Source organism: Ochotona curzoniae, unplaced genomic scaffold (assembly GCF_017591425.1).
Source record: "Ochotona curzoniae isolate NIBS_2020 unplaced genomic scaffold, NIBS_Ocur_1.0 scaffold_2453, whole genome shotgun sequence".
In the NCBI taxonomy this organism is placed as follows: Eukaryota; Metazoa; Chordata; class Mammalia; order Lagomorpha; family Ochotonidae; genus Ochotona; species Ochotona curzoniae.
In genome coordinates this window covers 8,387,518-8,409,428 of record NW_024467094.1, presented here as the reverse complement: position 1 = coordinate 8,409,428, position 21,911 = coordinate 8,387,518, and the positions used below count along the sequence as shown (strand labels likewise).

General features: G+C 57.9%; 2 protein-coding genes across 11 annotated transcripts; both read left to right on the top strand.

Moving 5' to 3' along the window:
• Positions 1 to 151: 151 nt before the first annotated feature.
• CAMTA2 (calmodulin binding transcription activator 2) lies at positions 152 to 15,948 on the top strand. Of its 9 annotated transcripts, none has more exons than XM_041000421.1 (22): positions 727 to 1,559; positions 1,756 to 1,859; positions 2,727 to 2,794; positions 2,878 to 3,013; positions 3,573 to 3,659; positions 3,901 to 4,054; positions 5,051 to 5,185; positions 5,727 to 6,676; positions 7,380 to 7,506; positions 9,811 to 9,945; positions 11,503 to 11,618; positions 12,210 to 12,394; positions 12,662 to 12,740; positions 12,882 to 13,104; positions 13,287 to 13,585; positions 14,418 to 14,614; positions 14,705 to 14,888; positions 15,025 to 15,096; positions 15,175 to 15,195; positions 15,364 to 15,560; positions 15,634 to 15,708; positions 15,789 to 15,948. In XM_041000421.1, the coding sequence occupies exons 1-22, from the start codon at positions 1,529 to 1,531 to the stop codon at positions 15,850 to 15,852; spliced, it is 3,639 nt and encodes a 1,212-aa protein (XP_040856355.1). In that variant the 5' UTR covers positions 727 to 1,528; the 3' UTR covers positions 15,853 to 15,948. The 9 variants fall into 9 exon arrangements, with proteins under 9 accessions (XP_040856356.1, XP_040856355.1, XP_040856360.1 ...); XM_041000423.1 differs by having other exon boundaries at positions 728 to 1,559; positions 3,588 to 3,659; XM_041000424.1 differs by having other exon boundaries at positions 729 to 1,559; positions 3,588 to 3,659; positions 15,364 to 15,536.
• Positions 15,949 to 16,765: 817 nt separating this feature from the next.
• SPAG7 (sperm associated antigen 7) lies at positions 16,766 to 21,635 on the top strand. Of its 2 annotated transcripts, none has more exons than XM_041000430.1 (7): positions 16,766 to 16,897; positions 20,043 to 20,110; positions 20,340 to 20,416; positions 20,553 to 20,637; positions 20,787 to 20,876; positions 20,968 to 21,124; positions 21,218 to 21,635. In XM_041000430.1, exons 1-7 carry the CDS (start codon positions 16,813 to 16,815, stop codon positions 21,325 to 21,327), a joined length of 672 nt encoding a protein of 223 aa, XP_040856364.1. In that variant the 5' UTR covers positions 16,766 to 16,812; the 3' UTR covers positions 21,328 to 21,635. The 2 variants fall into 2 exon arrangements, with proteins under 2 accessions (XP_040856364.1, XP_040856363.1); XM_041000429.1 differs by having other exon boundaries at positions 16,771 to 16,897; positions 20,328 to 20,416.
• Positions 21,636 to 21,911: the final 276 nt, after the last annotated feature.

Genomic DNA, 21,911 nt, shown 5'->3' with positions numbered 1-21,911 from the left:
CTCCGCCCTGCGCCCCACCCCGCGCCCCACGTGCGCTGACCCCAGGTTCCCTTCCTGATCCCCAGCCCCTTAATTGGGAGGCTCCGCCCCGTGCGCAGTGACGTGGGACGCCGCTGTCAGCCGGAGCTGGGGGGGGTCGGTGTGGGGTAGAATGGCCGCTGCCGCCGTCACCCGCGGGACCCCGGGAGGTAAGAGCCAGGGCTTCCCGCCCGCCTCTCGGCCCCCGCGCCAGGGGGCGCAGCTCCTCCTGCTCCCGACGCGGAGCGCCGCGCCCGGGACCACCGTCCCTCCTCCCCGCTTCCGTCCTCCTCTCCCGCGCCAGGGGGCGCCGCTCGCCGCAGGGCCCCGCGGCGGACCTGCGCCTGCCGGGGAGCGTCCCGGGGACCCCCGCACCCCGCACCCCGACTGTGCCTGACCCGCAGCGCGCCCGCGGACTCTGCTCCGCGACCTCCCACCACATCCTCTATGCCGCCGCAGGACCCTCCTACCTCCGAGGTTCCCCCGGGGATCACCGCCCCGCCTTGGGGGGGCTGCCCCAAGCGCCGGCTGTCAGAGCCCAGCGCTGCCCCCGGATCCGCAGCCCGGGACCCGCTCCCGCTCCGCACCCTGGCAGGCTGCCTAGCCGGGACTGCGCACCTGCGCCCTGGGGCGGAGTCCTTCCCCCAGCCCCAGCCTCCCTGCACACAGCCGCGCGAGGCTGGGCCTCCTCCCCCTCTGCATCTGGGACACCTGGCGAGCCTGCGCCCAGAGCCTCCTCCAGCTCGCATCTGTTCCCCCTGGAGGGCGGGGGCCCAGACTGGAGCCAGCGCGGTAGATGGGGTAGGGAGGCCTGGAGGCCAGGGGAGGCAGAGGTGCTGGGGGAAATGGGGGCTCTGGGGAGGGGGAGCGTGGATAGGCCCTACAGTCAGTCTCGGCCGGAGGTGGAGGTTGTCCTGGGGGTGTCTAACCCAGATTCTCTCGGGCTCCACCAAACTGGAGGAGAGAGAGAAGCTTGGGGCCAGTGATCAGCTCTGCCCTTCCTCTTGAAAAAATCAAATAGAGAAGGAACTCAGGGCGTGCCTTCGGAGGCCTAGCTCGGCCGATCTTCTGCCCTCCCCCTCTGCGTCCGGGCCCTCTAGCCAAGGACCGGATGCCCTGAGTCCCTCCTCCCAGGGCTGACCCCACAGTCGCTCCAGTGGCGGCAAGAGCCCTGACTGTCAGGGCCCCTGAGGCCCCAGCCCTGGCATAGCCTTCTCCCCGCCCCCACCCTCCCCCGGTTCTTCCTGATCACTCTATTCTGTCCTGTCTCCTACTCAAGCTGGTTCACTTCCATTCCCTGCTGCGCTGTCACACAGTCCAGCCCTTTCCTCTCTCTCTCCCTCCCTCCCTCATCTTTCCCAGCCTATCTGCACCCATCCCCCTCCTCCTCATCCTGAATTAATGATGTAGAGGTTTCTTGCCATGACCTGTAATCTCCCTTCCCAGCACAGACTCCCCCTCCCCCCGGCCCCTCAGGCCGGGGGTGACCTTGCCCCCTGGAGCCCTCACCATGAATACCAAGGACACCACGGAGGTTGCTGGTGAGTTCAGAGACCCGGGTCCCCAGCTTGGGTGTGTGGGCACAGCCTCCTGTTCCCCCTGCACTGGGGAGCTCTGCTCTCCTCATACCCCCCCCCCCAAGAGGACTCTGGGGAACCCTCGCCCCTTGTGCTGGGCTGCACCTCACAGGGATGCTGGCGGGGAGCTCACAAAGCCCTCCCTTCTAATTCCCTCCAGAGAACAGCCACCACCTAAAGATCTTTCTGCCCAAGAAGCTGCTGGAGTGTCTTCCTCGCTGCCCGCTGCTGCCTCCGGAGCGGCTACGGTGGAATACAAATGAGGTTTTCCTTTTCCCGGGAGTCTGGGAGTTGGAGGGTACAGCAGAGCCTGGTGGGCTGGAGGCACTGTTCCCACTCCCACAGTATCAGTGAGATGGATTTCCCTCACGTGCTGTGGTTTATCCAGCACCCCAGAGCCCAGGCTTTCCAGCACCTTGGATGCTGGGTGCTGCTGGAAAACATGGTCCTTGTATGAAGCTCCTTTGTAGCTTAGGTGCTTTTGTGGTCGATAGTTACTGATTTCTGTTAGAGCTGTCCGGAAGGGGGATGCATGTGTATGTGACTGTTGTAAGTGCTGTAGAAGCTTCAAGAAGCTCCCATGGAGCCTCAGGGAATGGACCTGGTACATATGGCCAGGATCTGTCGACACAGGAGGTGTGCACGTGGCACGTCAGCCTCATAAAACACGAACAGGCCAGAAGAGGTTTTTCAGAAAGGAGCCAGCAGACGCATCTGGCAAGGGATGTTAGGTGCAGTGTGGCTCAATACTGAAAAAGATGGTCTGATTCCTTAAAAAAAAATCTTGAAGTGTGGAATTCCCGTGCATGTCAAACTATTGATTTTTTTTTTTGGTGGAGGGGGTGTCTGGAAAGGTCACAAAATTGGGATTGGGGGGAGAATGAAATGGTACACAGTGTGTCAAGTGGAGTCTGGGGAGATGATGATGAAAAACTTGGATCTGGTCCCAAGGTAGAGGCTCCACTTGTGAGAAGGGCAGGAGTTTTATCTTGGCTGGGACCCAGAATGCTGAGGAAAGCAGAGAGCCCCACTTGGTACAGGATGTATCCTGCCACAGCTCAGCAGCAAGCAAAGCCCCCAGCAGGTGACCGGGAGGAGGGGGTGCGGGTCTCAGCGCCTCCTCTCCTGCAGGAGATTGCGTCCTACCTGATCACCTTCGAGAAGCATGATGAGTGGCTGTCCTGCGCCCCAAAGACACGGTGAGAAGGCACTCGGAGGTGAGGAGGGGCAGGGACTCTGGTTCTCTGTTCACAGACCCAGAGGCCAACACTCCCCTCCCCAGGCCTCAGAATGGCTCCATCATCCTCTACAATCGCAAGAAGGTCAAATATCGCAAGGACGGTTACTTGTGGAAGAAACGGAAGGATGGGAAGACCACCCGAGAGGACCACATGAAGCTGAAGGTCCAGGGCATGGAGGTGAGGGAGTCAGGCCCCTAGCTCATCTGTCCTTGCTCAGCCCCTGCACCCTTGACTGTACCCACAACCGTGCCATGGCTTGGCAGCGGCCACCACTGCCCTCCCCGCTCCGCCACTCTTCCCTTCTCACTTGGACCAGTGACTGACAGTTTAGCCCATTCTCTGCCTCCCATCTTTCACTATCCAGCACACTGAGGCCCGGTCCCGGTCCCCTTGCTTTTCTGGCATTTCCTTTAGGCTCCAAGCAGTAATACCCTCAGCACAGTTTCTCTGCCATAAATCATTGCTCCTCATCTTAGACGCATTCTTGCTGTGCCCGCAGACTTGTAGACAGTCCCAGGTCTCAAAGCTGGAGTCCAAACAGTGGGCCCAACTCCCCCATATCCCCCTCTTTCTTCCCCCATGGATGACTTGGGCAGCAGGGATTTGAAAGGGGGTTGGGGACTCGGTGGGGGGTGGGGAGAAGGTTGAAGAGGAACTGGTGGAAAGATTGGGATTCCTGCAAAGGGACTGAACAGAGGAAGAGTTGGGGAGCAGACTAGCCCTCCCCCCACCCCAGCCTGTCTCCTGGCAGTGTCTCTATGGCTGCTACGTTCACTCTTCCATCGTCCCCACATTCCATCGGCGTTGCTACTGGCTGCTCCAGGTAAGGCGAGAAGAGTCCAGGGAACCCCACTCTCCTGCCTGGGCTGTCTGAGGGACATGGGGTCTAAAAGCATGAGGGGGAAGGATGACTAAGTTCTCAGCGGGGGAGGGCTCCTGGGAAAGAGACAAAAGAGTGTTAGTGATGAAGAGAGCCAGAAACTGGGGGTGGTAGGCTGGGAGATGTCCAGAAAGAAAGGTGAGCCTCTGGATCTCAGGACCCCATGGTTCTCTTGCCCTCCCAGAACCCCGACATCGTCCTTGTGCACTACCTGAACGTCCCAGCCCTGGAGGATTGTGGAAAGGGCTGCAGCCCCATCTTTTGTTCCATCAGCAGCGACCGACGAGAATGGCTTAAGTGGTCCCGGGAGGAGCTGTTGGGACAGCTGAAGCCCATGTGTAAGGTGGCAAGGCTAGGATAGAGCTACAAGGGGAAAGCAGGAATGGGGACTTGTCAGAGGGCTCAAGGCTCTGTGCCTAGAAGTGTGTGGGGTGACTGCTTCCCTCCAGGGAGAGTTGGTGCTTTCCCATGGGGGTGCTAGCATGTTGGTGCTGTCTAAATGCTATGATATAGAGAAGGGACTGAGGGATAGCTGGCAGTTCTGTAAGCAGTCTTTTTTTGTTCTTTTCAAGATTTATTTATGTGCCTGGTGTGGTAGCCTAGTGGCTAAAGTCCTCACCTGTCACATGCCAGGAACCTGTATGGGCACTGGTTCTAATCCCGGCAGCCCCACTTTCCACCCAGCTTCCTGCCTGTGGCCTGGGAAAGCAGTCGAGGACGGCCCAAAGCCTTGAGACCCTGCACTTGTGCGGGAGACCTGGAGGTCCTAGCTTCATATTGGCTCAGCTCCAGCTGTTGCAACCACTTAGGGAATGAATCATCAGACAGAAGATCTTCCTCTCTGTCTCTCCTCCTTTCTGTATATCTGACTTTCCAATAAAAATGTGTTAGGAAGGCAGAGTTGCAAAGACACAGAGAGAGGAAGAGGCAGAGATCTCCAGGTTGCTGGTTCATTCCCCAATGACCATAATAACTGGGTCTGGGTCAGGCTGAAGCCAGGAGCCAGGAAGTGCATCTCGGTCTCCTGTGTGAGTGGCAGGGGCCCAAGCTGTTTGGCCAACCTGTACTGCCTTCTCAGGCACATCAGTAGAAAGTCAAATCAGAAATGGAGCTGCTGGGACTCTAATTGGTGTTCACAGGGGATGCCGGCATCGGAGGTGAAGCCTTAACCCACTGTGCCACCATGCTGGTCCTGCCTGAACAGTCTGGAGGTTGCTGGCCTCTGTTTACCTGGCCAGAGGTTCTGGAGCAAGTCAGGTGCTTGGAGGAGCTATCCAGGTTTTGGGGTCTGTGTGTGGGGATTCCCACAGCACTTCCCTCTAACTCTTCTCCAGTTCATGGCATCAAGTGGAGCTGTGGGAATGGAACAGAGGAGTTCTCTGTAGAACAGTTGGTGCAGCAGATCTTGGATACCCACCCAACCAAGCCTGCACCCCGAACCCATGCCTGTCTCTGCAGTGGGGGCCTTGGTGAGTGACCCCTTAACCCTACCACCCCAAGCTGTCTTCCTGTCCAGCCACACTGTTCTTACTCCAGCCAGGGGCTATCTGACTTGATCTGTCCTTCTGGGATTTGCATGCTGATTTACAAGTCCTTTGCATGTCCCAGAAAGACAAATCAGATGAACAGAGAGGCCTTTCCATCTGGGCAAACACTGGTTCCAGCTGGGCGTTTTGACCTTTACCCATTCCTGTCCCTTGCACTATTCTTTGTCCCTTTGGCTCACTTTTGGCTTTGTTTTCCATCTTTTTTTTTTTTTGGTGCCTTTTCCTATGTCTGCTCCTGCCTCCCCCCAGCCCTCCATCCTCCGCTGCACTGTTCAACCTGTCCTGTTTTGAGGGGGAAGGAGGGTGGTGAGGCAGGGCATTTCTGATGCCTCCCAGTGGCCTTAGTCAGTACTACACCTCTGGCCTACAGGAGAGTCCCAGGAAATACTTTGTTAAAGACTTCCAGGAAAGAAAGGCTGGAGAATCTGCAAGGGTCTTATCTCTTCTCCCCTTTCCCCTCCAGGTTCTGGGAGCCTTACCCACAAATGCAGCAGCACGAAACACCGCATCATCTCTCCCAAAGTGGAACCCCGAGCTTTAACCTTGACCTCCATCCCCCACCCCCACCCTCCTGAGCCTCCTCCACTGATAGCTCCACTTCCCCCAGAGCTCCCCAAAGCACATACCTCCCCATCTTCATCTTCCTCCTCTTCCACCTCCTCCTCCTCCTCAGGCTTCACAGAACCCCTAGAAGTCAGACCCAGCCCTCCCACCTCTAGAGGGGGTTCATCGAGGGGAGGCACTGCCATCCTCCTCCTGACGGGACTGGAGCAGCGTGCCGGGGGCTTGACACCCACCAGGCACTTATCTTCCCAGGCTGAACCTAGGCCTCCTGTGAGCTTGGCTGTGGTTGTGGGCTCTGAGCCTACTGCCCCTCCAGATCCCCCCAGCCCTGCTTTTGACCCCGATCGTTTTCTTAACAGCCCCCAGAGGGGCCAGACCTATGGGGGAGGGCAGGGGGTGAGTCCAGATTTCCCCGAGGCAGAGGCCGCCCATACCCCTTGTCCTGCCCTAGAGCCTGCTGCTGCCCTGGAGCCCCAGGCAGCGGCTCGGGGTCCCCCTCCACAGTCAGGAGCTGGTGGAAGAAGAGGAAACTGCTTCTTCATCCAAGATGATGACAGTGGAGAAGAGCTCAAGGGCAAGGGGTCTGCTCCACCTGTACCTTCACCGCCTTCTTCATCCCCACCCTCACCTGCGCCATTGGAGCCAGCAGGCAGGGGAACGAGAGGGGAGGCCTTGTTTGGAGGACCTGGCACAGCCAGCGAACTGGAGCCTTTTGGTCTTTCATCATTCCCAGACCTTATGGGAGAACTCATCAGTGATGAAGCTCCAAGTGTCCCTGCCCCAGCCCCCCAGCTCTGCCCTGCGCTTAGCACCATCACAGACTTTTCCCCTGAGTGGTCCTACCCAGAGGTGAGCCTCAGACCTGTCTCCTCCCTTGTCCCATCTCATTGTTTTCAAACTCCCCCAGAACACATGTGTGACCTCTCATTCCTTGGACCATGGCCTAGCTGCCCTGGCTTCTCAGTTCTCTATCCAGGCTGTTGTTCTGAAAAGCATTGTGTCTTTCCTGTTTATCCTCACCAACCAACCTTTCCTCTTTTTTTCACCCTTGTACATGTTAGTGTGGTGTAGCATCTTCAGGGAGCAGAGCCCTCATTCCCTTGGCAACTGTTTTCAGGGGGAGGGGCCTGGTTCTGTTGTACCAGAGGAGAGCGAGCCCCGGCAGGTGTGATAGCAGCCTTGGCAGTGAAGTGAGGTTCTGTCTGATGTCAGGTCTGAGAGGGGGAGGAGGAAGTACAGTGCGGGTGAGTGAACCCAAGAGCAGGACTTCCTCCTGAGAACGATCTCCTGGAGGCCTTGGAGGAGGCTCTGCATTCTTCCCCCATTTCTGGCAGATTCCAAAGATTCTGTAAAGAGATCAGGTCACCCTGGAAGGCTGGGGAGGAGGGAGGTAGGCTGATCTCAGCTCAGGGAATCTTGATCCGTCCCTGTGCCCGTGACTCTAGTGCAGGGTCTGACATGCGGGTGATACCAAGGGTCCAAGCAAGTGAGTGAATGGCTGTGTGCAAGAGTGCCCCGCCCAGCCACGCGGTGGTCTGCCCTGTCTCTGCAGGGTGGGGTCAAGGTGCTCATCACGGGTCCCTGGACAGAGGCCGCCGAGCATTACTCCTGTGTCTTCGACCACATCGCTGTGCCAGCCTCCCTCGTCCAGCCTGGTGTCTTACGCTGCTACTGTCCTGGTATGGGGATTGGGAGTGGCAGGGGGTGGCACTGCATGTGGACAATGAAGATGGATTGGGGACTTCCAGACTCCTGGGTAGCACTGGGCACTACTGAAGGGTGGTCCTGAGGTTGGCCCTAACCTCCCCCAGCAGGCAGAGTCTGGGCTTAGGTGTCAGGAAATCTGGGTTCTGGTTCAAGAACCAGTGACCTCAGCTAGTTCTCTTCCCCTTTTGGGTTATTGGCCTCCTCTCCTATAGGCAGGAATTTGGCCAACACCTATCCAGGTTCTCTGGCTTAGCTAGAGCCAGTCTCTGATTCCTACTGGGGAGATGAGAAGGGGGCAGTTGGTGGTCTCCTCTGACCAGTCTTGGTTCTGAAGGACATTGGCTTCTGGACTTGCAATGCATAATATGGGAGCCTCAAAACACAGGCTCCTACTTATGCAAAATTAACTAAAGTTGAAATAAAACTCAACACTTCCCCAGACATACTGACCACATTTCCAGGGCTTGATTAGCACGCGTGACCAGTCCTGCCCTTTTAGACGGCCAGCTGTAGAACATTCCTGTCATTGCATAAACCTCTGTTAGGTAGTGCTGGTCTAGACTTCGTTGCCAAGGTTCCTTTCTGCCCTACTGCCACCAACCTCACCTGCTGCCCTGCTGTCAGTAGTCTGCTTAATCTTGGGGGGTCCAAAGGACCACCTGAGTGACAGGTTGCCGTCGTCATCGTGAGTCTGTTCTAACCGAGATACAGAAGGAAAGCAGATGGGGAAGTGAGAGTGGGGGACAGTTTCCACCCCAGTCCCGGGGTCAGAGCTTGGCTCTGTCCTGAGAGTCACAGACACTGAGACCTGGGACACAACCTGCCTCCCTGCCTCCTCCTTTCTTAGGGTTTAGGTTTTTGTTGCTGTTTTAAGATTTATTTATTTTTCTTGGAAAGGCAGATTTACAGAAAGATCTGTCTGCTGGTTTATTCCCCAAGTGACCATAATTGCCGGAGCTGAACCAATCTAAAGCCAGGAGCCAGGAGCCAGGAGCTTCTTCTGGGTCTCCTGCATGGATGCAGGGTGCCAAGGCTTTGGACCATCTTCTGCTGCTTTCCCAGGCCACAAGCAGGGAGCTGGAGGGGAAGTGGAACAGCTGGAACAAGCACCAGTGCCCATATGGAATCCCAGCGCGTGCAAGGCGAGGATTCAGTCACTAGACCATCGCACCAGGCCCAAGATTTATTTTTATTTGAAAGGCAGAGTTACAGAGAGGGGAGAGATAGAACTTCTATCTGCTTGTTCATTCCCCAAATGGCCACAATGGCCAGAACTGGGTCAGTCCAAAGCCAGGATCCAAGAGCCTCTTCTGGGTGTCCCACATGGACACAAGTGTGTAGGCTTTCCTCTGCTGTTCTCCCAGGCTAGTATCAGTGAGCTGTATCAGAAATAGAGCAGCCAGGAGTCAAACTTGTGCACGAACAGGATGCTGGTGCTGCAAGTAGAGGCTTAACTTGCTGTGCCACTGCACTGGCCCCAGTTCCCCTTTCAAATTAGTTAGAGGGTTAGGACCTCTGGCCTCTGAACAAAGAGTTTTATTCCTCATAAAAAACTGTTGCTATGTGTAGGTGTCTCTTGATCCTCCACATGAAAACCTTGTTGCTTGGTAACATTCTTAACACAGGTCTAGCACCCAGGGGAATCTGTGGAGCCTAGTAGGTATGACTTTTTTTAGGTTGAGTTTTACATTTATTTATTTTTGGCAATAGATTTCCAATTATTTTTTTAACTTCTGTATTGTTTCTTTTTTAAATTATAGTTCTTCTTATTATTATTACTATTTTATAATACAGTTCCATAGGCCCTGGGATATCCATTATCCCTTCCCCAACCCTCTCCCCCCTCACAGAGTTCCCCTATATTATTAGTATAGTATAGATCTTCATAAACAGTCACATGTCCATCATTGCGGGCATGGACAATGACAGAGTCCAGCATCCTATTGCCAAGACATAGTTAACAGTTTCATTGGGAGTCCATCTTTGGTCTGGAAGTAGAGATGCATGCTGCATTGTGTCCTTACATCTGGATACAACAGTCTCCATGACACAGTTACTGTACATCCCCTTAAATGAAAAACCACAATACAAAATCAACTCGGAAAGAAGAAAGAAATTAGGTGTGATGTTCTTAAACAAACGGACCCCCTTTCCAGCTTGTGTCAGCACCACAGAAGCCAGTGTCAGGAAAATGGGGGAGTGACTGTGGCTGTGACCCAGGTGGTCAGAGAAGGAGTCAAGGAGGGAGCTGCTCTTGCTGACCCTCCCCTCCCCAGCCCACGAGGTAGGGCTGGTGTCTTTGCAGGTGGCAGGGCGGGAGGGACCCCTTTCTGCTTCTGTGCTGTTTGAATACCGAGCCCGCCGATTCCTGTCTCTGCCTAGTACCCAGCTTGACTGGCTGTCCCTGGATGGTGAGTGCACAGCCCTCTGACCCCGAGGGCAGGCCCCACTGCCTTTGGTGTGACAGGCCCCCAGACCGCTCAGGCAACGAGCTACCCTCCCCCCCCTCCCTCCCAGCCCCCGGCCCGTTTCACTGCTGCATTTTCATCATCTGTTTCATCAGCAGGTTTCCTTCACCTCCTCTTCCTCATATTTTCTCAGAGCTCTCTTTATCTCAGTTCTATGGGATCTAGACAGGGAAGGCAATCAGGGTGTAAGGTCTGTCATTTCTGCCCCCTGATAATCAAGACATTATGGAAATGAGAGAAAAACACAATGTAGGAATTGAAAATTTCATGTGACTGAGCAGCAGCCACGCGAATACCATGCTGTCCATTCTCATGCAGAAGCACACACACGGAAAGTGGGCTACTGCTCTGTCTCTTTCCTGTGGCTCTGAGAGCCCTGCACCTGCCGCTTTCTCAAGGCCTGCTGCCGTCACTCTCCTCCCAGGTGTCCCTGTGGTTGCCACGCAGCCTCAGTTCTGCTGTCATCTGTTAGTCGGCCTCTGTCTCCGCCATCCCTACTTGTCTCTCTCTGTGAGGGCCCTCGTCCCTGCTTTGGTCTCCTTCTTGGAGAGTGGCCTCTGTCGCAGCCACTCCTGCCTGGTGACCTTGGGCTGTTGTCTGTCTTTCCCAGCCCTGCCTCATCGTTTCTGTCTGCCTGTCCTTCCCCATGTTTTTGTGGAGTGGCATCTTGCCTCACCTCTTCCTTCTTGTCCCTTATTGCTCCTTGGGTTCTTCCCTCTGCTCTCCTTCACTTTCTGTCACGCCTGGCCTTCTGCTCCTCACCCTCAGCACCTCCCATACTGTCCACCATTTTCTATCCTGGTATCCCAACACATCCCTAGCCTTCACTCGGCTTCTCTGTGCCAGTTTCCCCTGCCTCTGACCCCCTCCTGCCTCCCCACCTGTCCTTGCCTGAGCTCAAGAGAGGCCAAGATATAGCTTGGGGATGGATGGGGGCAGTACATGCATGTGTGCTTGTGTATGGGGTGGGGGGAGGAGGAGGAACAGACAAGGCTATTCATCTCTGTCACCTTCCTTCCCCTGCCATCCTCTCTGTGGACAGCTGCAGGGGGCCGGGAGGAGGGGGTGGTGCTTCCCAGATTCCAGTCCCTGAGCTCTTTTGGGCAGTGGTTAGCGGAGACGAGGGACCCTGGAGTTCTTCAGCTCTAGCATGGGTGATAAAGGTAGCGTCTGGGGTCAGAACAGAGGGAATGTTTCACCCGTAGAAGGCTGGGGTGTGAGGTGGGCATGAAGGGTGTGATTGGGGGAACCAGGGGCCTGAATGGACTTGGGGGCATGCCTACCCATCCGTATCTTGAAGGAAATGGCTGGTTCTAGGTCCATGGGACACATTAGCAGCCTTGTGTCCTGGTGGGCTTTACTTAGAAGAGCAAGTGAAGGGGCTATCATTTGGGGCAGAACATGATCCTTTGTCCTCACCTCCCAGCTCTTGGGGACAGGTCGTCTTGGTGTTCAGAACATCCCCCAGACCCTGCCCGCTCAGCCATACTCTCCCCTCAGACAACCAGTTCCGGATGTCCATACTGGAGCGGCTGGAGCAGATGGAGAAGCGGATGGCAGAGATTGCGGCAGCTGGGCAGACACCTTGCCAGGGTCCCGAGGTTCCCACCATCCAGGTATTTCCACAAGGAGGGAGGGTGTCTATGGTGGGAGACCTGAGAGGGTCGCCTAAACAACACAGCGCTAGAGTATGACTGTCCTCACTCCCCAGCTGGGTCTCCTCCCTCTCTCTGACATCATCTTGCTCCCACCCCCATCCTGTGGCAAGAGAGGCTATTTTGGGCACCCTCTTGGCATGACAGGCTTCAGACTATTTCTGGTCTGAAGCAGGGTGGAGGTGAAGGAGCCCGTGGGGGGGAGGGAGAGTTGGGGCTCAGAGCTCCATGGGCCCTGAGTTCCTATGGGAGAAAGCTGGGAAAGACCCTGGCTCCTGTGGGGAACAAACCGCATGTGGTTATGGCTGTCATCTGAGCTGATGTGAAGGCACAGTGAGGGCAAGGGTGTGCGAAGCCCAGCTGGACCCCTGCCAGGAACCAGAACTGGGGGAATTGGTGGGCTGTCAAAGATCTAGGTGATGGGAACTGGAGAGAAATGGCAATGGGAGAAGGGGACAGAACAAGAAGATGGGAGGTCCGGTGCCAAAGCCATCCGAAGCCCAGGTCCCAGATATTCAGGTCTCTGTGTAAGGGTGCTGTTATATATCACAGGATGAAGGCCAAGGGCCTGGGTTCGAGGCACGTGTGGTGGTCTTGGTAGAGAGCATGATCCCACGTTCTACCTGGAGGGGTACCGAACGTCTGGCCCATGGAAGCCCCTTCCGGGGCATGAGCCTTCTACACCTAGCTGCTGCCCAGGGATATGCCCGCCTCATCGAGACCCTGAGCCAGTGGCGGTGAGCAGAGGGTAGCATGGAGGGGGACAGAGGACCCAGAGCCCTACCAGTGTTGGGGGGGAGCTGGGGTCACTGTTGGTGGGGAGAGGGCTAGCACTCTAGGAATTCGGAACATGTTGACCCACTCAGCACCAGGGCCCTAAGCATTTTTTACAGGCTGGCTCTGTCCACCTCACCCCAACACTTGCATCCCTTTCCTTCTGACGCTCCTGCTTTGCTCCTGCTTTGTCTGACTGGGCTCCACTGTCCTCCCGCCAAACCCTCCAGGAGTGTGGAGACTGGGAGCATAGACTTGGAGCAGGAGGTTGACCCGCTCAATGTGGATCATTTCTCTTGCACCCCTCTGGTAAGGATGGGGCTCCTGGGTGCCTGGGTTGGGCAGGGAGTGTGTGTATGTGGGGGTGAACAGAACAGCGTGTACCAGGCAGGCCAGGGTCTGAAGACCTGTCAGCCCCAACATCCCCCCTCCCGCTCCTCCTCTCCCCAGATGTGGGCCTGCGCCCTGGGCCACCTGGAGGCTGCTGTGCTCCTCTTCCGGTGGAACCGACAAGCACTGAGCATTCCCGATTCTCTGGGCCGCCTGCCGCTGGCTGTGGCTCATTCCCGTGGCCACGTGCGTCTCGCCCGCTGCCTTGAGGAGCTGCAGAGGCAGGAGGTGTCAGTCGAGCCCCCCCTCTCCCTCTCACCGCCTTCCTCAAGCCCGGACACTGGTGAGGGCTGCCTCTAGTGTCTCTGAGAGGAAGGCACGGAACAGGGGGGACGGAGGGAGGCCGAATTAGGAGGGGGCAGACAGGAAGGCCGCAAGAGCCAGAGTACAGAGTGTGCGAACAAGGTGGGGCTAGAACTGGAGGGGGGCTGCCAACCCCACTGCCGCATCCCCCCTCCCTCCCAGGTCTCAGCAGTGTGTCTTCGCCCTCAGAGCTGTCAGACGGCACAGTCTCCGTTACGTCGGCCTATTCTAGTGCCCCGGATGGCAGTCCTCCTCCTCTGCCAGCCTCTGAGATTATGATGGAGGAGATGGTCCCAGGCCAGCTCTCCTCTGGTGCCCCAGAGGCCCCCCTCTTCCTCATGGACTGTGAGGCCACCAACCCCAAGGGGCCCCCGGCCTCCCCGCCTGCCCTCCAGCCAGCCCCAGATGACGGGGCTGCTCCAGAGGACACCGACAGTCTCCGGGCTGTGGATGTGATCCCGGTACTGCCTATGGAAATGGGACATGGAGAGCTGCAAGTGGGGTGGGTAGGGTGCAGAGCTGGGGGGAGACCGGACTAGTCCATGAAGCAGAATCAGGGGCTCAGTCTTGGGCAGGGGGGAGAATGAACCACTTGCTCTTGTGTTGAGACAGGCCAGGTAGCACTTGGCTTAGCTCACAAAGTCGTGAGCAGAGTCTAAAGTGAGTTGCATACTTTTCTGCTGGAGCCAGGGGGTACACCTGCTTTGAAGAGGCTAAGTATATCACAGGGCAAGAACTGCAGAAGGTAGCCGTGTGGAGGGTGGACACGACAGCCAGCAGGAAGGCAGCAAGAGCGGGGACCAAGGCCTGGGGGAGCCGTTCACCGGATGTCCTGCAGCTGGCAAGGACCACTGGGCTGGTTTTTGAAGCGCTGAAGGGAGGAGGAAGAGGGTTGTGATCATAGGACAGAGGACATGCTAGTCAGCTGGCTCAGGCAGACCCAGGTAGGGCAATGGGAGACTGGCATGGAAAGACAGCAAATTCCTCATTTGTTCCACTCCCCAACCCCCATCTGGAGTATGTGCTTCCTGTCCTGTGTTTTCCACAATGCAGCATGGAGGGCTAGACCCCCAAGTGGGAGCCCAGTGAGTATACATGACTGAGCCCAGGACAGCAGCGGAGGACAGGGTCAGCAGGGAGCATGGCCCCAGGCTGTTACCTGTGTCTGGTGGTGAGAGAAAAGGGAGCGAGCACACAGGACACAGCAGTGGGTGGAGGTCATAGCCTGGGCAGCACGGAAACGTTGGGCAGTCGGGGTCTGCGGGTGCTCATCTGGTCTCTCCCCTCGTCCAGGTGGACATGATCTCACTGGCCAAGCAGATCATCGAAGCCACACCAGAGCGGATTAAACGCGAGGACTTCGTGGGGCTGCCTGAGGCCGGAGCGTCCATGCGGGAGCGCACGAAGGCTGCAGGGCTCAGCGAGACCATGTCTTGGCTGGCCAGCTACCTGGAGAATGTGGACCACTTCCCCAGCTCCGCCCCTCCCAGGTGACCGGGACAAAACCTCTAGCGTCTTCCAAAGAGGAAGATGAGGAGCAAGGAAGGCCCCCTGACCCCTTCTCCCTGCCCCCCTCACAGTGAGCTGCCCTTTGAGAGAGGCCGCCTGGCCGTGCCCCCGGCACCTTCCTGGGCAGAATTTCTGTCGGCCTCGACCAGTGGCAAGATGGAAAGTGACTTTGCTCTGCTAACGCTGTCGGATCACGAGCAGCGGGAACTGTACGAGGCAGCCCGGGTCATCCAGACTGCCTTCCGCAAGTACAAGGTGGGGGCCAGGGATCCGAGGGCGAAGTCACACAGTCGTGGGTCAGAGCGCTACTGGGCAAGAAGCGTGGCCAACCAGAGCGGCCTCAGCTGGGGCGAAGGGTCGGGGAGCTAAAGGTCTCCTTTCTTCTGGGCAGGGCCGGCGGCTGAAGGAGCAGCAGGAGGTGGCGGCCGCGGTGATCCAGCGCTGTTACCGCAAGTACAAGCAGGTGAGAGCCTTCTCGCTGGGCCGCCAGCCGTCCCCACACACGCTGCCGGGGCCCTAACTCCCCTTCTCTCCCCACAAGCTGACCTGGATTGCACTTAAGGTATTAGGCATGAGGTCTGGGCATGCGGTGGGTTGGCTGTGATGATTCAGCCTTTCCATGAGCTCAGCCTGCGGGCATCAGCCCCGGGGAGAGGGGGAGCCCCGGGGGCGGGGAGGGTCCCTCTCCCTCCTCGGCAGCTGCTCTTCCTCCCCCCTCACCCCTCCGCAGTTTGCGCTCTATAAGAAGATGACCCAGGCGGCCATCCTGATCCAGAGCAAGTTCCGCAGCTACTATGAGCAGAAGCGGTTCCAGCAGAGCCGCCGGGCGGCCGTGCTCATCCAGCAGCATTACCGCTCCTACCGCCGCCGGCCCGGGCCGCCCCACCGGCCGCCGGGCGCCAAGTACGGCCTCCCGCCCCGCCCGGGGCTGCCGGGCTTCTGGAGGGGCCCGGGGCATGGGCAGCCCAGCGTTCTCCTTCTCTCTCTTCCCTTCTCCCAGGGGCGCCTTTCTCACCAAGAAGCAGGACCAGGCAGCCCGGAAGATCATGAGGTTCCTGCGGCGCTGCCGACACAGGTAGCCAGCACCCCGGGCACCCTCGACACCCCAACCCCGTGCGGCCTGCTTCCCGCCCCTGACTCCTCGCGTCTCTGCAGGATGAGGGAACTGAAGCAGAACCAGGAGCTGGAAGGGCTCCCCCAGCCAGGACTGGCCACCTGACGTCCCGTCGCCCTTCTCAGCACCCCGGGGGGCGCGCTTCTCTCAGTCTTCACAGGGAGAAGGCCTTCCAGGGCGGCCACCTCTCGGCAGCTTTCCCTGTCCCCTGGTGGGCGCCCCTCGCAGGCCTCTGCCCCTCTCCCCTGCAGGTCGAGCCCCTGCATCCCCTCGCCCCCACACCTGCATCCCCTCATCCCTCTCCCCTGCATCCCCTCGCCCCCACACCTGCAGGTCGAGCCCCTGCATCGCCCCCACACCTGCATCCCCTCGTCCCTCTCCCCTGCATTCCCTCACCCCCCCACACACACCTGCAGGTCGAGCCCCTGCATCCCCTCGCCCCCACACCTGCATCTTCCACCGTGAGCCCCGTGGAGCCCCCGCCCCGCCTGCGCCCGCTCGGCCCCTTCCTGACTTGCCTTATTTATTTGTTTGCCGCGTCTCTGAATGTATCCGCCTGGGCCCCCTCCGCCTCCGACCCCAGCCCTCCTCCGCATGTTGGCGTCCGCCCCTCCCCTGCGGACTGACCGGCCGCCCCGCAGGGCCGGAGGGGAGGGGGCGCACACAGGCACGCGCGGCGGAGTCCCGTCCCCGCCCCAGAGTGGGGGCTGTACATACTGTAACATACAGAGTATAGTGAAGAATCTATTTAAGGCGCGGCCGGGCTTGTGGGTCCCTCCCGCCGGCTCCACGAGCACTTTCTACTTGTGCATGGGCTTGGTTTATACGAATTGCCATTAAACATCGCTGCACCAGCCAGTCTCCGGCGTCTGTGTCCGCGCGGGGGCGGGGCCTCGGGGAGGGGCGGGGCCGGCGTGGGGCGGGGCCTCGGCGTCCAGCGGTTCGTCACCGACCAGCGCCCGGGCGGGGCGACCGCGGGGTTTTCCGCCGCCGACGTGTTTCCGGCCTTAAAGGGATTTCGCCCTTCCCTTTAAGACGCGCCGCCCCTTCTCAGTCACTCCCAAGATGGCGGACCTACTGGGCTCCATCCTGAGCTCCATGGAGAAGCCGCCCAGCCTCGGGGACCAGGAGACCCGGCGCAAGGCCCGAGGTGAGGTCCCCGCAGTCACGGCCGCCTCCCCTGGCCCGGTTCCCAGGACCGCACCCCTCCCCTCCGTGGGCAGCGCCGCCCGCTGACCCCCCGAGAGACCCCCTCAGCCCCTTCCGAGACCCTCCGCGCCCCGCCGCCCTGGGCGGACGCTGATTGGCTGCTCGCCGCCTAGCGCCCGCCCCCCGCCCCTTCTCCCCACGCTGGCCTTCTGCAGTCCTTGTTTCCAATTAGCGGGCGGCCCCGCCTGTCTGCTGACGCCGTTCGCTGATTGGTAACGCGTCCCTCGCCGCCCTCCCGCGCCCGTGCCGCGATTGGACTCAGGGCACGCCCGTCCGTAGTCTCGTCACCTCGATTGGCTGTCTCAGGCTCAAGCTCGGCCTCCGAGGTCTCGGGCTCCGTCCTCCTTTGCAGTCCAGCCTCGGTCCCTAGCTTGGGAGCCAGGTGGTTAGACGCGTTCCTGCACCCCTCCCCATCCCCCTCTGCTGCCCTGCCCGCTCCCCTCTGCACCCCTCCCCGCTCCTCCTCTGCTGCCCTCCCCATCCCCCTCTGCTGCCCTGTCCGCTCCCCTCTGCACCCCTCCCCGCTCCTCCTCTGCTGCCCTCCCCATCCCCCTCTGCTGCCCTGCCCGCTCCCCTCTGCACCCCCCCCCCGCTCCTCCTCTGCTGCCCTCCCCATCCCCCTTTGCACCCCTCCCCCTCCCCATCTACTGCTCTGCCCGCTCCTCCTCTGCTGCCCCTCCCAGCTGCTCCTCTGCTGCCCCCTCGTGCCCCATGCGGTTGCTCGCGCTATGGCAAGGACCCCTACCCAGCTGCAGACCTGTGCACCAGAGCATGCATGAGCCCCACAAGGGCAGGGCCTCCTGGATCTGCTGGACGGCTAGAGGCTGAGATGATCCCTGGGGAGGTGACCACGCAGGCACTTCATAACCCTCTGAAAGGAAAATACTAGAGTGCCCTCAGCCCTAACCCAGACTGCAGGGAGTTGAGTCCGAAGCTGAAATGAAGGCTGACAGTGTCTCAGGCAGAGGCCTTGTGTATGTGGAAGCTCTGAAATGAAAGCGGACAGTGTCTCAGGCAGAGGCCTTGTGTATGTGGAAGCTCTGAAGAAGGAAGGCGCATGATGGGAACAAGGACTTGGAAACATTCAATATGACTGTCTCGGTGGGGGGTGGGTGGCGGCCGACGACAGACCAGGAAGCTGCAGTTCGGAGTTGAGTCACTTGCCTGGGGTCACAGGGTTAGGAACTGGCAGTCAAGCGCAGGCGTGACTGTTAAACTATCTTCTCAACCATAATCTTAGGCCACCTCCCCAGACACAGAAAAGACAGAGACCAGTGAGCAGCTGCAGTGGGGCACCTGGTGAGGTCAGCGAGATGCCAGCTCCTAGGCCAGCCAGCCGTCCTTGGGGAAAGATAGAGGGACTGGAGAGAAACACTGGAGAAAAAGTTGCAACATGTTAGTTCTTCGCAGGTGCCCAGGGAAACAGGATGTGGGTCAGGGCAGCCTGTGGAAGGAGGGGGAGACGCGGTCTGGTGGTGGGGGCAGGGGATGGGAGGAGGAAGACAAGAAAGACAAGATTCATTCCCCACACATCTGCATGGTGGCCTAGCGGCTAAAGTCCTCACCTTGAAGCACCGCCAGGATCCCATATGGGCGCTGGTTCTAATCCATCACCCTGTTTGTAGCCTGGGAAAGCAGTTGAGGACGGCCCAAAGCCTTGGGACCCTGCACCCACTTGGGAGACATGGAGAAAGTTCCTGGCTCCTGGCTTTCCTGGCTTCAAATCAATGCAGTACTGGCCATTGTGGACACTTGGGGAGTGAATTTTTGCACAGAAGATCTTCCTATCTCCTCCCTCCCTCCTTTCTGTCTCTATATATAATGACCTTGCAATAAAAATAAATTAATTTTTAAAAATAAAGAAAGAAGCAAGCCCTCCTGCAGAGAGCCCCAGTGCCGAGGGGTTGGGGGTCTTTCCCCACAGCTAATCCTGCAGGACACCTGCGCCCCGGAAGGAGAAGGGGTCTGACTAGCCATTTCATCTTCCTGTCTGCACAAGTGGGATGTGGCAGAGTAGGGGACAGTGGTAGAAAATACAGGAGGTTTAACAGTTTGTCCTTTCTGGTGTAGACAATGGGGTGATGACTCTGGAAGCCAGGGCCTTCCTCCCTTTGCCTTCCCCATGCAGTGCCTGAAGAATTGGCTTGTTGCTTTCCCCGAGGGGGCTGTGAAATGAGTTCACGTAATTCTGATATGTGCCTCTCCCACTAAACTGTGAAGTCTTACTTTTTTTTTTGAAAGATTTACATATTTTTACCAGAAAGTTAGATTTACAGAGAGAAGGAAATAAAAAGATCTTAATTCTTTGGTTCACTTCCCAAATGGCCACAATGTTTGGAGCCGAGCCTATCTGGAGCCAGGAGCTTCTTCCTGGTCTCCCACGTGGGTACACAGTGCCAAGGACTTGGGCTGTCCTCTGTTGCTTTCCCAGTCCATGAGCAGGGAGATGGATGGGAAGTGGAGCAGATAGGACATGAACTGGTACCCTTTCGGGAAGCCGGCACTTGCAGACGGAACATTGGCCAGTTGAACCATCACATTGATCCTTCCTTCCCCTACCCCCCCCCCTTTAATTTCCTTAAGATTTATTTGAAAAGCTGAATATGGATCTTCTATCTGGTGATTCATTCCCCAAATGTCACGCTGGTCAGGGCTGGGCCAGACTCTAGCAGAGAACTCCCTGGGTCTCCCATATGGGTTCAGGGAGGGGCCTTAGTACTTTGGGCTCTCCTCCATTGCTTTCCCAGGCTCGTTCACAGGGAGCTGAGGTGGGAACAGAGCAGCTGGGACTCCAGTACAGGACGTTGATGTCACAGTTGGCAGGGGATCACACTGTGCCACAGTGCCAGCCGGGGAGCTGTGTGTTCTCAAAAGGCAAAGATGTGTCTCTGTCCTCGAGGTCCTCCTGGGCTTAGCATGGTGTGAAGTGTATGAAAAGCATCAGTAGGTGCTTGGTTGGGCAGATAGCAATCCCACCTTCCCAGCCTGTCACTTCTCAGAGGACACGAAACATCCCTGAAGCCCGATGCACTGTCCCCACCTGTGCTCATAGCCCTGGACTCAACGCTGCCATTTCTCACCCCCAGAGCAGGCGGCCCGCCTAAAGAAACTACAAGAGCAAGACAAACAGCAGAAACTGGAGTTTCGTAAAAGGGTAAGATCAACGGAGAGAGATCAAAGGCAGCCACAGGAAGTCTGAAATAGAAGGGGCAGGTTGGGGATGCAGCTTTGTTGGAAAAACATCTTTTAAGAAAGATGAAGACCGCAACCCTGGGCGGGTGGCCTGGAGGCAGGGGCAGTCGTGGGGAGCGGGGAAGGGGTCACAGGGCAGGACCGTGGGCTCAGGGCCCCTTCGCTTTCCCTCTCCCAAGATGGAGAAAGAGGTGTCAGATTTCATCCAAGACAGCGGGCAGATCAAGAAAAAGTTTCAGCCGATGAACAAGATAGAGAGGAGCATTCTGTGAGTGTCCCTAGGGTGGGGATGCAGGAAGTGGGGGTCTTGAGAGGGCCTTGGGGGTTGGGGGAGCTCCTGGAAAAGTGGCCTAGGCTCCTTTGAGTCCCCAGCATACTTTGTCCTCTCCACTGTCCTTGCCCAGACATGATGTGGTGGAAGTAGCTGGCCTGACATCTTTCTCCTTCGGGGAAGATGACGACTGTCGCTACGTCATGATCTTCAAAAAGGTGAAATCAACCCCCGCCCCAAATGCACGCACACACACACACACACACATACACACACACACACACACACACACACACACACACACACACACACACACGGACCCCAGGAGAGCAAGAAGGTGAGGCGTCTGTGTTCCCTCGGTTCCCAGGAGTTTGCACCCTCAGATGAGGAGCTGGAATCCTACCGCCGCGGTGAGGAGTGGGATCCCCAGAAAGCAGAGGAGAAGCGGAGGCTGAAGGTAAGCTGTGGCTGACAGGCAGTCCCCGGCCCATGGAGGTTGAGCAGGGTGCAGCCCCTGAACACCAGGTCCCAACGGCTGCACCCCCCAGGAGCTGGCCCAGCAGGAGGAGGAGGAGGCTGCCCAGCGGGGACCCGTGGTGGTGAACCCTGCCAGTGACTACAAGGACAAGTACAGCCACCTCATCGGCAAGGGAGCAGCCAAGGACGCAGCACACATGCTGCAGGCCAACAAGACTTATGGCTGCGGTAAGGCCCCAGGCAGGAGCTGGGACGTGGGCAGCGCAGGGGTGCCTGAGACATGGGGCTCCTAGGTTCTCCTACCCTTTCATCTGCCCCCAGTGCCCGTGGCCAACAAGAGGGATACCCGCTCCATCGAAGAGGCCATGAACGAGATTCGCGCCAAGAAGCGTCTGCGGCAGAGTGGGGAAGAGTTGCCACCCACCTCCTAGGCACCCCACCTGGCTTCCCTTTGACCCCTGGGGGCAGGACAGGGGACAAGAGGGACAAGGCTGCTGCTATTAGAATCCATCCTAGAGCCCCACCTCTGAACCACCTACTCTCAGCTGCCACTCGGGCTGGGGGGCGCAGGTGTTGAATCTGGGAGCTGGTGTGTCAGTGGTGTGTATGTTAGTGCATATTTGTGAAAAAGTGTGACTGTACAGGTGGGTATTTAATCTGTGTTATTCTCGGTTCTACCTAGAACCTTCTCCATGGGGCTGGGGGTCACTTTATATTCAATAAACACTGTTTGACCCAGCATCCTGATTTGTTTCAGAAGTAGTGGCAGCAGGAAGAGGAGTAATTGAAGGTAGCAGAGTATGCGGTTGCTGTTGGAATAGGTCGGGGTGGCTCCTTACTGGTCCCTAGCCTAGCGGTTAGTAAGAAACTTTTTTTTTTTTTCACTGATTTTATGTGAAAGCCTAAGAGAGAATCTTGCACCTCCAGGTTCATTCTCCACGCGTCTGCAGTAGCTAGGGCTGGGCCAGGCTGCAGCCAGGAGCCTGGAACTCAGCCTAGGTCTTGATGTGGGTGG